This window comes from Ruditapes philippinarum, unplaced genomic scaffold (assembly GCF_026571515.1).
Source record: "Ruditapes philippinarum isolate M1 unplaced genomic scaffold, ASM2657151v2 ctg5485_1_1_1_1, whole genome shotgun sequence".
In the NCBI taxonomy this organism is placed as follows: Eukaryota; Metazoa; Mollusca; class Bivalvia; order Venerida; family Veneridae; genus Ruditapes; species Ruditapes philippinarum.
Genome location: NW_026851683.1, coordinates 1 through 14630, shown reverse-complemented (window position 1 = coordinate 14630; position 14630 = coordinate 1). Strand labels below are relative to the sequence as shown.

At 33.9% G+C, this 14630-nt stretch overlaps 1 protein-coding gene and 1 long non-coding RNA gene across 2 annotated transcripts in view; both read left to right on the top strand.

The window, feature by feature from the left end:
- The window catches only part of LOC132736884 (uncharacterized), a gene marked incomplete at its 3' end in the record, with an annotated part of 46741 nt that extends 33120 nt beyond the window's left edge, over positions 1-13621 (top strand). The window contains 2 exon segments of the mRNA XM_060724101.1: positions 1560-1880; positions 13454-13621. Of these exon segments, the coding sequence (XP_060580084.1) occupies positions 1560-1880; positions 13454-13621 (489 nt within the window).
- Positions 6610-7861, top strand: LOC132736893 (uncharacterized). Its single transcript, XR_009626645.1, has 2 exons — positions 6610-7357; positions 7662-7861. It is a non-coding gene; the product is annotated as an uncharacterized LOC132736893 (long non-coding RNA).
- Positions 13622-14630: the final 1009 nt, after the last annotated feature.

Here is a 14630-nt window from a genome sequence, read left to right as displayed (position 1 = left end):
CCCCGCCCCAGGGGGTCATTGATTTTCCCTATATGCATATAGTAAAAACTTAAAAAATCTTCTTTTAAAGAACCATAAGAGCTAGAGCTTAGATATTTGGCATGAAACATCTTCTAGTGAATGTCTACCATGTTTGTTCAAATTAAAGCCCTGGGGTCAAAATTGAACCCGCCCCAGGGGGTCATAGATTTTCCCTATATGCATATAGTAAAAACTTAAAAAATCTTCTTTTAAAGAACCCAAAGAGCTAGAGCTAAGATATTTAGCATGAAACATCTTCTAATGAGTGTCTACCAAGTTTGTTCAAATAAAAGGCCTGGGGTCAAAATTGGCCCCGCCCCAGGGGGTCATTGATTTTCCCTATATGCATATTGAGTAAAAACTTAAAAAATCTTATTTTAAAGAACTCAAAGAGCTAGAGCTAAGATATTTAGCGTGAAACATGTTCTAATGGGTGTCTACCAAGTATGTTCAAATAAAAGCCCTGGGGTCAAAACTGGCCCCGCCCGGGGGGGGGTCATTGATTTTCCTTATAAGTGTAAAGCAAAAACTTAAAAATCTTCTTTGAAAAAACCCAAATAGCTAGAGTTTAGATATTAAGTTTGTTCAAATAAAAGCCCGGGGGTCAAAACTGGCCCTGCCCCAGGGGTGTCATTGTTTTTTACTATATGTGTATAGTAAAAACTTTAAAAATCTTCTTTTAAAAAACCCAATGAGCTAGAACTTAGATGTTTTCTTATGGGTGTCTACCAAGTCTGTTCAAGTAAACAAATATAAACCCTTGGGTAAAAATTGGCCCGGGGGTCGGGGGGGGGCCTATATACAGGTGAGCGACCTCAGGGCCATCATGGCCCTCTTGTTTCATTTCGGAAGCAGTCTTGCGGGAGTATTAATCATGTTTATTGACAGCTTTAGTTTATTTTAATCCACCTTTTGGCCCTTTTTCCTAGCCATTTTGGAAAAGGGAACCTAGCCCAGTTTGGAAATGTTGCATTGTTAAATTGCTTAATTTAAATTTAAATTTTTTGGCACCTTTGAAACCTCCTTTGTACACTCTTTTTGCATAGTATTTTAAATTTTGCAACATTATAACATACACAAATGTCAACAGAAGCGAGGTAACAAATACAATTAAATGTGACTATAAAATGTGAGGTTCAAACAACTGTTTGTTACAATACCAGAAAGAACGCCAGCAAATTTTGTCAGTTTGGATATTGTGGATTTAATTGTGTCTAGTTTCAATTAGAAATATTTTAAAGATTGGGAAAAATAAGCAAATTTACCATTGGGATCTGACCACTGGTGATAATGGGAAAAGGCCTGGCCTTGTATTATAACAATACATGTTTAATGATATATTTCTTTCCTTGACTGGGGGTATAGATATATATACATGTAGTACTACTATTGAAAATAGGGTTAAAATCAATTATAATATTAAATTCAATTAACATTAATGTTAACTATTAATTTTAATTGTGTAATTATAATCTCAAAAGTGCCCTTTACCTGTTTAAGGACATTATAGATTTAAGAGTAAATTTGTTACATTTCAGTAAACATCAATAACCAAACTCAACCACAACGACGCCCTGTAGGACTTACGTTTCCAATACAGGAAGGTTTTCAAGGTGGTCAAGCTAGGATTAATGATGATACGGAGAGTGATGCAGGGTCGTTGTTGTATGACAATAACTTTGCTGGAATTCAGGCTACACCATCCTTTCAACAACCAGCACTGTCAGAAAATACAAGGGATCACAGTTTGCCATCCATATTTCCTGTTCAGTCTGCATCAGGATGTTCAGGTGTTTCTATGAATATACCTTCAGGGGGACATCTCCGACCCTTGCAGAGTTACAATGAGGAGTTAGTTGGTAAGTGAAATTTATATGGTACACTTAATGTTTTTAGCTCACCTGAGCTTGCTCAGGGTGAGCTTTTAGGATCGGTGATTGCCTGTCGTACGTCCACAATTGCTTGTGAACACTCTAGCCGTCGCATTTTTGCCTCAATCATCATCAAACTTGGTCAGGATGCTTATCTAGATGAAAGCTCGGATGAGTTCTATCATGGCTCATCTCGGATGAAAAACTTAAGGTCACAAGAGCTAAAAATAGAAAAACCTTGTGAACACTCTAGAGGTCACATTTTTGACCAATCATCATCAAACTTGGTCAGGATGTTTGTCTAGGTGATAGCTCGGATGAGTTCGAACGTAGGTCATCTCGGATGAAAAAGTAGGTCACAGGAGCTATAAATAGAAAAACCTTGTGAACACTCTAGTGGTCACATTTTTGAACCAATCATCATCAAACTTGGTCAGAATGCTTGTCTAGTCAATTGCTTGGATGAGTTCGAACATGGGTCATCTCTAATGAAAAACTAGGTCACAGGAGCTAAAAATAGAAAAACCTTGTGAACACTCTAGTGGTCACATTTTTGACCCAATCATCATCAATCTTTGTCAGGATGCTTGTTTAGATAATAGCTCGAATGTGTTCGAATATGGGTCATCTCGGATGAAAATTAGGTCACCGGAGCTATAAATAGAAAAACCTTGTTAACACTCTAGCGGTCACATTTTTGCATCAATCATCATCAAACTTGGTCAGGATGCTTATCTAGTTGATAGCTTGGATGAGATTGAACATGGGTCATCTCGGATGAAAAAGTAGGTCACCGGAGCTAAAAATAGAAAAACCTTGTTAACACTCTAGCGGTCACATTTTTGCATCAATCATCATCAAACTTGGTCAGGATGCTTATCTAGTTGATAGCTTGGATGAGATTGAACATGGGTCATCTCGAATGAAAAAGTAGGTCACCGGAGCTAAAAATAGAAAAACCTTGTTAACACTCTAGCGGTCACATTTTTGCATCAATCATCATCAAACTTGGTCAAGATGCTTGTCTAGGTGATAGCTCGGATGAGTTCGAACATGGGTCATCTCGGATGAAAAAGTAGGTCACCGGAGTTAAAAATAGAAAAACCTTGTTAACACTCTAGCAGTCAAATTTTGCATCAGTCATCATCAAACTTGGTCAAGATGTTTCTCTAGGTTATAGCTCGGATGAGTTCGAACATGGGTCATCTCCGATGAAAAACTAGGTCACAGGAGCTAAAATCAGAAAAACCTTGTTAACACTCAAGTGGTCACATTTTGCCTTAATCATCATCAAACTTTGACATGATGCTTGTCTAGGTTATAGCTCGGATGAGTTTGAACATTGGTCAACTCGGATGAAAAACTAGGTCACAGAAACTAAAACTATAAAAACCGTCTTAACACTCTAGTGGTCACATTTTTGACTAAATTTTCATCAAACTTGGTCAGGAAACTTGTCTAGGTCATTGCTTGGAATAAATCGAACAAGGGACATCTCGGATGAAAAACTAGGTCACAGGAGCTAAAAATAGAAAAATCTTGTTAACACTCTAGTGGCTACTGTTGTGATCCAAATATTCTGTTAATTGGATTGAAAGTTTGTTTTGACGATTTCTAAGTCAAGATTGAACATGGGTCATCTTGGATGAAAAACTAGGTCACACCGCCCAAATATGGAAAAACCTTGTTAACACTTTGGTTGTCACAATTTTTGACACAATTGTCATCAAACTTAGTCAGGATGCTTGTCTAGGTAATTGCTTGGATGAGTTCGAACATGGGTCATATCGGATGAAAAAATAGGTCACAGGAGCTAAAATTAGAAACATCTTGTAAACACTCTCGTGGCTACTGTTTTGATCCACATATCATGGAAATTGGTCTGGTAGTTTGTTTTGATGATTTCTAGGTCAAGTTTGAATATGTGTCACCTGGGGAAAAAACTAGGTCGCACTGCTCAAATATGGATAATCCTTGTTAACACTGTAGTGGTCACATTTTTGACTCACCTGTCATGAGACTTGGTCAGAATGCTTGTCTAGGTAGTTGTTTGGATGAGTTTGATAATTCAGGTGAGCAATCTAGGGCCATCATGGCCCTCTTGTTTTATTATCTCAAGGTCACACCAAGGCATGAAAGGTTAATTTCATGAATACATACAGGTCATGACTGTCTGGTCATCAATTTTGTCTTGCATGGATGACTTAAAATTACTAGGCTTTATTTTATTGAATATTAAGAAGACTTGTAAAAAGAAAATACCAGATTGCAGCTAGCAAGGAAAAGAAAGAGAAAGGTGACATGGATGAATTTTATGCGTCTTTTCAAAGAAAAGGGGGAACATTGTTTTGCAGCATGATGTCTGTCAGTCTGTTGTTTGATCTGTTGGTCCTTCCCACATAACTTGAGAGCACATTGGCACATAACCAAAGGTCAGAGTTACTTTGACCTTGTATAACAAGGTTTCCAGCCAATAACTCAACAGTCTATGGGCTGTCAGTGCTGAAACTTCACAGGTGCCATTGTCTTAGCCAATAGATGACCCCTATTTGTATGCTCCCTGAAGGGTGAGCATATTGTCGCAGCCTTGTCCATCTGTCTGTCTGTTTTTTTCCTGAGCATTACTTGAAAACACTTGGACATAAGGCCATCCTTAAAAAAATGTTTGTTTGCAGTAACGCGACCGACTCACAAAATTTGCCCCTACTCAAATTTTTTTTTCATGGTCTGGATAAAAAAATTTTTTTTGAATCAGAAAATTATGCCTTGTGCTTTGTTTTCGTTCTTTTAAAGGTTAATAGAAGAAATAAAATGTAGGTCTTATTGTATTAGAATTCATTTATCAATTTATTAATTGTTACCAGATTATCAAAGCATATATTGTCCAGCATTTTGAAATTCCATGTTTATTTGGGAGTACAGTTCAATAAAAAAAAAAAAAATCGATCTACCTACCCACCTTGAAAATTCTGGGTCGGGTTACTTCAAACAAACATTTTTTTAAGAATGGCCTAATTTGTAAAAACTGCACACAGTGGTAGAGGGTATTGAGGTGGAAATCAGTGCCAAAGAACCAGGGTTTGCGTTTAGTGTGAAGTCAGGCAATACTTCACGGAAAATATTTCCACTTTGCCCTTTTTGATTGGAAAAGCGAAATTCAAGTCGCCTCAAAATCTGATGAAATTTGAGCACACATGCTGAAGTGGGGCCGTAGCGACACTTTGTAACCAACATAGCTAAAATGACGCTTTGTTTATGTGTAGTAAATTATCAAGTGTCAAAGCTGTGACAGACCCTGATTGATACGAATGTGGCGGATGATAACTAAGACAAGATTGACAATTAATTTTCATCAAATGTATATTAATGTGTTTGATTTACATAATCTCCTTATAAAATTGCCGGTTTGTTGTTCTATATGATTCGTTATCACCGTTACTTACAATAGTAATTAATTATAACTGTATCCCCATGTAACCTTAATTCGGCGATATAAAAATTAATGTCAGTGGCATTTTAAATAAACTACAGAAGTAGAGTAATTTATGAATATTTATTATTGGTAATTTATTACCTCCCCTTACCAAAATGACTTTAGGTGACTTATATGTTTCTTATATGCAACTTATACTTGACCTATAAGAGAACTATAAGTTACATATAAGTCACTTATAAATCACCTAAAAACCTGTCTAAGTCAGTTATAGGTATATGCTACATATAAGTCACTTTTGGCCATTTTTTCCCCAACAATGAACATAAGTCACATACAAGTCACCTATAAGTGCCTTATACTGGTGAAGTTTGAAGTAACCAGTTTCTATGTTAGATATAAGTGAAAACTTAGAACTTTTGCGAGACTTTTTATTACTGAGCAAAGCTGAAAAAATTACTAAATACAAAAACATGAGAAAAATTGATAAAATTTATTGAAGTTGATTTGTAATTCTTTGCTTTAACACAATGGGTATCAAAATACTCAGAATTTAAAATACTATAATCTTAGACCTTAATCACAAACAATTAAGATTTTTTTTAAATGTTGCTTATTAATTTTTGAACACAGCTGGGGGTTTTTAAATAAGATAATAGGAAAAATGATTATCAATTAAGTATATTACCTGTAAAAAATTTTGGTACATATTCTGTGCGGAATTGGGACAGAAATGGCATTCAATCAGTGATTTCTAGGCTACCATGGACAGAAATGAAATTCCATGTCATTTCTTCTCACAAGGAAAATATTTCACATAAAAGTCACCCAAGGCATAATTCTACTCTTGTTTTTTTTTCTAACTTGAAACAGACATTGAAATCTATATGATTTTACCAACTGTACTTCTTACAGACCTAATTTTGGGGAAGTAAGATATTCTAACAAGAAAAGGAGGTGTATTTTTTTTTAATATACAAGTGTTTTTTTTAAGACACTTAGGCCTAGTGTATTTTAGATATTTAAACAATAAAAAAAACAGTGCTTGAAATAAACAGTTTATATTGCCCTTTTAATCTATATAAAATCAAGGAACCAATATGCCTGAAGATTGCTTATATTTTCTACATCCACTGATACACCACATAGATCAGAGGTCTGATAAAACTGGCCACCTGCCTTTGCCACCATATGTGCATGACTAATTTTTTGACTGGTCATTCCTACAAATCAGACTGTTCCATGTGATTATTTTGGGGAAATATAACATTTCTTATAATCCTGAATTTGTAAAAAAGGACATTGCATTTTCTTTTTCAAAAATGTATAATGATTTTTAAACTTTACATATCTATTACTTATTTGATTTTTTTTCACATTCAATGATTGTAAGATAGAACTGATGAGTGCTTTGATTTTTGGATTTACCCTGTTTTACATAACATTGGACCTGCCCAGGTACACAGTTGTAAGTCTGAAACATTTAGGTTAGCAAGCTGGTGGAAATCACAGAGAATCTACTTGATGTTTTAGGTATTTTAGAGATATTGTTTTGTTTAAGATGTTTAAGTATAGTTATGGTAAATAAGAATGACAAGAAGAATCACCTTGGACAAGAAGATATACAACAAAATCAGGTAAATACCTTTGAGTTACATTTATGCAGAATTGATACAGGTTATATACATTTGTATTAAACAATCAAAGTAAAATGGCAGCAAACTAAAATTTGTAACTTGAGAGATCAAGGCTGTTTTTATTTCTAAGCTTCATACATTAGATTTACTAATACTTGTAATTGATTTAAATCTAGATTTAATAGTTAAATTAATTGAATTTTTAGAACTAAATAGTACAATCAGTAGTTTTATGCAGCTGAATAAGACAGGGTTATCATAATCATTTATCATTTTATTGTTGTTTTCAATGGAGAAATCTGATATTACATTTTACATACATTGCAGGCTAGTAGGACTAGTTCTTACTTTGAGATGCCAGGTGAATAATGATATGCAGTATTGAGCCTGAAAAGGTATATTTTTTTAATCTCTATACTTACTGCTCTAAATCTTTCACAGAAAAGAGCATAATAAATGTTTTTGCAGATAGTGCAGTTAATCAATTCTTATAGAGACTTTTAGCAATTCTTAAACAACACTGTTGACTTGTGCATTAAAATGAGATACTGTGTAACTTAGTATATTTGTATATGCATAAGCATAAAATAAATAGCTAATTTAGTTTGATGATATAAAAATATGAAATATAACTGAACATACAATGGTCGGAATTTATTCCACATCTTTTTTAATTAATTATGAATTTTATCTTTAAAGGTGAACACAGCCACATGAAGTTCTCCGAGGAAATAGAAGCAGAGCACTGAAACAGACATCAATAAAAGAAATAGTAGTTTGAATAATCAGAAACATTTGATCAAATTTATGATTTGAACAGTTCCTCACCGACAGACTTCCAGCAAAATAATTGTATAAATAAAGTGTTTGATTCCAAGAAAACCAGTAAAAAACAAAAACTTGCTGCTAGAAATGAATATTGTTTTTGTTATAGTGAATGTAAGATGATTGAACTGAAGGATATGTATGTTGAATTTTGTATTTTGCTCATTTATATGACTATGAATATAAATTAATAAACATTTTTGAAATTAAATTACTAAACTTTTTTTTCAAGCTTTTTTGACATCAAGCAACATATATGCGACTTACATGTGACTTATATGTTACTTATAAGTGACTTATATTAAGTCACTTATATGTAACATATAAGTCACTTATATGTAACATATAAGTCACTTATATGTTACTTATAAGTTGAGCATATCTTTGACTTACATGTCACATATTTGTGACTTATATATAACTTATACTTCACTTGTATGTCAAAATGCCAGGCATTTATACTGCACTTACATCTAATTTGCATTTAAAATACATATACTTGACTTATAGGTGAATTGACTAAGTGAAGTATAATCTACATATAAAATAGCCTATAAGTGACTTATAAGTGAATTCCGTAAGGGTCTGTCCATACGAAGTTAACCTCAAACTGCAAGTTGGATTTTTCTTAAGTTTTACCTATACAAAGAGCTTCATAATTTACATACTTACTAATTAACACAAAGTACATAATCTAGGCAAAAGACATATCTATGGCTTCCATTTTTACTAAGTTATAGCCCTTTCAGCACTTACAAAATGAATAATTGGATAACCTAAATCAGCAAGTTGGATATATCTTAAGTTCAATCTATAGAAATAGCTTTATAATTACCACACTTACTTATCAATACAATGTACATAATATTGCCAAGTTAAATATGTGCCATCCAGTTTTCTAAGTTATTTCCCTTTTTATCACCTTGAAAATAGGGCCTTGTATGGTTAACCTATTCTGGCAAGTAGGATTTATCTCTTTTTTAAGCTCACCTGAGCGCTATTAGGATCAGTGAATGTCCGTCATCTGACTTCTGTTGTCCGTTCACATTTGTTGGTTAACACTCTAGTGGTCACATTTTTGCCTCAATCATCATCAAACTTGGTCAGGATGCTTTCTAGGTAATTGCTTGAATGAGTTGGAACATGGGTCATCTCGGAAGAAAAACTAGGTTACAGAAGCTACAAATAGAAAAATCTTGTTAACACTAGTGGCTACTGTTTTGATCCAGATATCCTGGTAATTGGTCTGAATGCTTGTTTTGATGATTTCCAGGTCAAGTTCGAATAAGGGTCAACTGGGGTAAAAAACTAGGTCCCACTGCCCAAATAGTGAAAATCCTTGTTAACAGTCTAGTGGTCACATTTTTGACTCTATTGTCATCAAACTTGGTAAGGAAACTTGTCTAGGCAATTGCTCCAAAGATTTTGAACATGGGTCTTCTCAGATGAAAAACTAAGTCACAGGACAGGGCCCTCGATCAACCAAATCTACGACCGATGATCGGCCGCAGTCCCCCATCAAAATAGTATGTTTTTTTCTCCTAACAGAGGTAAAAATTCCTCCTCAAAACATTTAAAGTCCTACAGGAAAAAAATGCTAATTTATTTTGTTTTTGAAAAATAAAATCCATCTACTTGACAACCATTTTGTTAGTGGAATATTGTATACATGTCTGCACGTTTCCGTTTGATGGTTCGACAGTGACTTTTTTCCCAAAATCTAACTGAGCATATTTGCTTTTTCACACTGAAAATAATTACAAACTTGTAAGTTTTTTTTGATGATAACTGCGTTAAATCGGGATTTTACAGTATTTACGAATCACTAGAAGTTACGTAAAGTAAAAGTTTGTTGACTTCTTGAAATGTTTATAAGTTCAAAACTTTTGTTCTTCTATTATTAAATAAAGTACGTATATAATTACAATTCCTTGTTGCTTTCCATTGTCTTCTTATGAAGTATCTATATATTATATGTGTTTAAAAGTTTATTAATTTACTTAGTTATCAATGCCAAAATGTCTAAAGAAATTAAAAGGAATTTCTGATGTTAGTTTTCGAGTGTCCAAAAGAGAAAGGCTGCTGGGTCTCTGTTGCATGTACTTTTGTTATTCTTTGGCTTTGGCCAATCGCATGTACCGTTACAAGAGCCTGGTAGCCAAGGCACACAGGGAAACATGTTGTTGTTCTCCAAAGAAAATAGACCCACATGTTGGCGATAAAAAATCATATTTCATCGACAACTTGATAAGAGCCCCTAAGTCATGATGAATTAGTGTTGTGTAACCTTGGTTTCAGACAATTGTCATTCCAAATTGTAACTTTCATGTTGTAGCCATTTTCGTGAGCCGCACAGGAAAAAAGTTTGTCTGGCTCGAACGTTTACAGAGTTATAATAATTTGGTCTGCATTTACATGCAATGATATGATATCTGCATAATTATATTTTATCGTTTTGCTACATGTAAATATTATTTCCTCTATTACTGACTCGGACGATTTGGTAATCACCGATTATTTTCATATAAAAGTTTAATTGTTTTGGATTTCCGGGTTTGAGCCAAAGAAAATCAAAAGCGTCATCATAGAAAGTGGTTTAAGGTTATGAGTGTGTTGTACTCGATAGGTTAACGTTATTGCCCTTTGTACATCTATATGACCTCCTATTACAATATAAAGAAATGGCACTATTGGACAACCCTGTTTAATAGGGCAGGAAATTTGAAAATATTCAGAAATAAACCTGTTTGTTTGTATAGCTATTTCCAAGCTGACTGAACACATTTGAACCCATTTCCTGAATTTGTCTCCTAAACCATACCTTTTAAGCAAATATCTCCATTCTACCCTATCAAAAGCCTTAGTTTGATCTAAAAAAATTATAACACCATCTTTCTTTTCTAGATCAGTACAATAGATGATGTCCTGTTGGCTTTCTGCAAACTTGTACCTTGATCATTACTTTTTAAGTTGTTGGTGTATTGTCTTCATACTTGGCTACAACAACTCATAGGACAAGACTTTTCAGAAGAACAGACTAACCTTGACTTTCATCCATAAATGACCTTGACCTTCATGGTCAAATGTCCAAATTTTGCTTGTTTCTAGCTATTAGTGGCTATAACTTTATTATACCCCCAAAATGTGGGCTATAATGAATGGGCTTTGTCGCGTCCGTCCGTCCGTATCAATTATCGTGTCAGCTCTATAAATCCTATACCAATTGAAGGATTTTCTTCAAACTTGGCTCAAATGTTCACCTCAACAAGGGGAATGTGCAGAACCAATGTTGTCCATGTGTCAGCTCAAGGTTAAGGTCACAATTGAAGGTCAAATATGAAACAAACATATGACAGTATGCCTTTTCCGCTCTGTAAGTCCTACACTTATTGAAAGATTTTCTTCAATCTTGGCTCAAATGTTCACCTCAACAAGGTCATGTGCAGAACCCATGTTACCCTTTTGCCGGCTTAAGGTCAAGGCCACACTTGAAGGTCAAAAATTGACTTAGAAAATGTTCTGAAATTTTAACATGTACTTGAATATTTCTAAAACTAGAACAGATAGTCATTTGAAACTTCAAATAAATACAAAATGTGGCAAGTCAGATATGCAGGTCAAGTTTCATAACTAAAAAAAAGTGTGTGTGCGTGTGGGGGGGGGGGGATAACTTTGTATTGTATTTTGACAAAGTTAAGTCCATTTTTATGTCTTTAAATTTATTTACTATAATATTTCTTAAACCAGAACAGATATTTACTTGAAACTTAAAATTTATATGAATGGTTACAAGCAAGCTCAGATGACGAAAATTCTACAATTCCATTGAATTATGACACAAGTTATGCCCCTTTTAGGCTTAGAAAATGTTCTGATATAACCATTAATACTTAAATGTTTCTGAAACTAGAACAGATATTCACTTAAATGAAGGGTCACAAGTAAGCTCAGTATGCAAAGTTTTTCCACTCTTAATTACATTTTGACATAATTATGCTATTTTCTTAACTTCACTGCTTTTGTTTGTTTTAGTACATTGGGGAAATAAAAGGTTATTTGTAATTGTATCGGACATGATTTGACAATATATATTTATACTTTAACCTGTACAATTTGTCTTTTTTCACCAGAGATAATTTCTTTTTATGTATAAGTATTTGTGCCCATTAACCACCTTTCCAAGTCATCTTCTGTCAAGGACATTGGTGGGGGTATGGATAGCATTCAGCGATAGTTCTAGTTTTTGAATGGATCGTCTTCAAACTTGAAAACAACATCGTTTAGGATAGTCCTTATGTTAACCAGACACACCTTGACCTTCACTCATAAATCACCTGAACCTTGAAGGTCAAATTATTGATTTTCTTTTGCTGTAACTGACTATAACTTTGTTGTTAAGGAATGAGTTATATATTCATATTTAGACACACTATTCTTTGGGATAAGACCTTCATGTATGACAAACTCAAATTGACCTTGACTCATTCATGACCTTGACCTTGAAGGTTGAATGATTGAATTTTCACTGATTTTTGCTATAATTGACGGTAACTTGGTAATTAATCAATGGGTAATTTTCATACTTGGACAAAACAACCTTGTAGACAACAACTTCTAAAAGTTTGAACTAACCTTGATCTTGAGCTTTAAATGACCTTGACTGACAAGGTAAAATTATTGCATTTTTGTTACTTTGACTTGATTTTGTTATTAATGTACGGATTAGATTTATACTTAGTCAAAACCAGACTTGTAGCCAAACAAACATATTGAATATATTAGATAACATTACATTTGCTTTAATCATATTCATTATGTCTTGACTTGTTTGACTGTTTTGATCTTGTGAGATTGAAAAGAACAATTAGGAGAACAAAAGAAAAGTCACATTAGAACTGAAGATCTGTCCGTCCCTTTACCTTTAATTGAAAGGTCAGATTAATGAAATTTTCTTATTTCTTCCTAAAGCTTTGAGATTTGAACCATGTGCACAGTTTTAGATGTAAGATTGATCTTTGATAACAGCTGACCTGGATTTTGATGAAGTGTCCTACTTTTAAACTTTGATATCAGCTGACCTAGATAATTTTTATGAAGTGACCTACTTTATTGTCCTTAGATGTACAGCTATGAAATTTAGACAAAGTGCACAATTGTAGATGTAAAATTGAACTTTGATATGAGCAGACCTATATAATTAGATGAAGTAACCTACTTTCTTGTCCTTTTATGTACAGCTATGAAATTTGGACCATGTGCACAGTTTCAAATGTAGGATGAATCATTGAACATAATGGTAAAACAATGTAATGGTAAACAAAACAACAAGTGTTACTAGACCTACCAATTGAAATTTAAAAAAAAAACAAGAAAAAAACTATTGTTTTTCCTTTAATTTTCTTTTTAAAGATTTGTTTAAACCTTTTATTTACTTGTTTTTAGAAAAAATAAAAAAAGTTGGGGCTTTGCCCCCGTCCGGCCTTGGCTCCTGTAAATAATAACGTGACATTTCTAAATATAGATGGTCAACAGTATTTTTATTGCATATTTGCACACACTTTCTTTTCTGCTATTTTCAATAGCAAAAAATGAGGGCGATGTAGAATATTCCACATAGAACTGTATGTGCATGTTTTGCTATAATTTTTCAGAATCTTGTATTGCAGAACCAGGTGTAGTTGTGGACCTACAAAGATTAAGAGGAATGTTAAAACAGCGACATGGTGAATCTAAGTATCATAAGGATGTACAAAATTGTATGAGGTCATTTCAACAGGCTTTATTTAGTGAAGATGATGCCTCACAATATGCCATACAACTGCTATACTATTTGGGTAATATATTTACTTACCATGTGTCTGTTATACATTTTATTTTCATCTATTACATTTTTTTTCAGGCCTGAGGGTAACTTCAGTCGTATAAGGGTATGTCTCTTATCTATCTGTCTGTCCTTAGAAGTACAGAGATACTTGTGTGACAAGGAGGACACTAGATAACATTAACATTTGCTTTAATCATATTCATTATGCTTTGACTTGTTTGACTGTTTTGATCTTGTGAGATTGAAAAGAACAATAAGGAGAACAAAAGAAAAGTCACATTAGAAATCAAGATTTGTCCGTCCCTTAGTCAGTTGATGTCCCATAAATAACATGATAAATATTAGGTGTGTTGTCTTTATAGATATGCTCAGAAGAAAGGACTGTTATGGTCAGTTGATGACCTCTGTAAATTCTGAATAATTAGGCCAAAGGGTAAGGTCACAGTGCTACTTAGTGAAAACTCTTATCTGATTAAACCCTTGAAAAGGAATAAAATGGACATGTAGGTTATGTAACTTTGTACTGACAATGCACATGGCCTGTAGATGACCCTTGTGGGTTTTGAGGTCATAAGAACAATTTGTTATGGTCACGTTGATACTAAGTGTGAAATTCTTGTCTAATCTGCAACTTTTTTTATTGAGAAGGAATTAGCCTAAATTTGTTGCCTAAACTTGGTATTGATATTGCTCATGACAAGTTGATGATTCCTATCAATCATATGCTCATTAGGTCAAAGGTCAAGATCACAGGTCAAACTGCTGGCTGGATTTCAACCAAACATTACAAGAGTGATCAGTACCATCCCTAGTTGTGCATATTTACGGCATGTTTCGCTGCACAAAATGGCCGCCAGAGCAGAAATAAAAAAATCTTGTCCGACTTTCAAAGGTCAAACTGCTGGCAGGATTATGCCCAAAATTCACAGTAGTGATCAGTACCATACCTTGTTTTGGAAGACATATGATTTTTGTGACAAAAACCCCTTCTAGTTTCTGTTTTATTGTCTCCCGCCCTT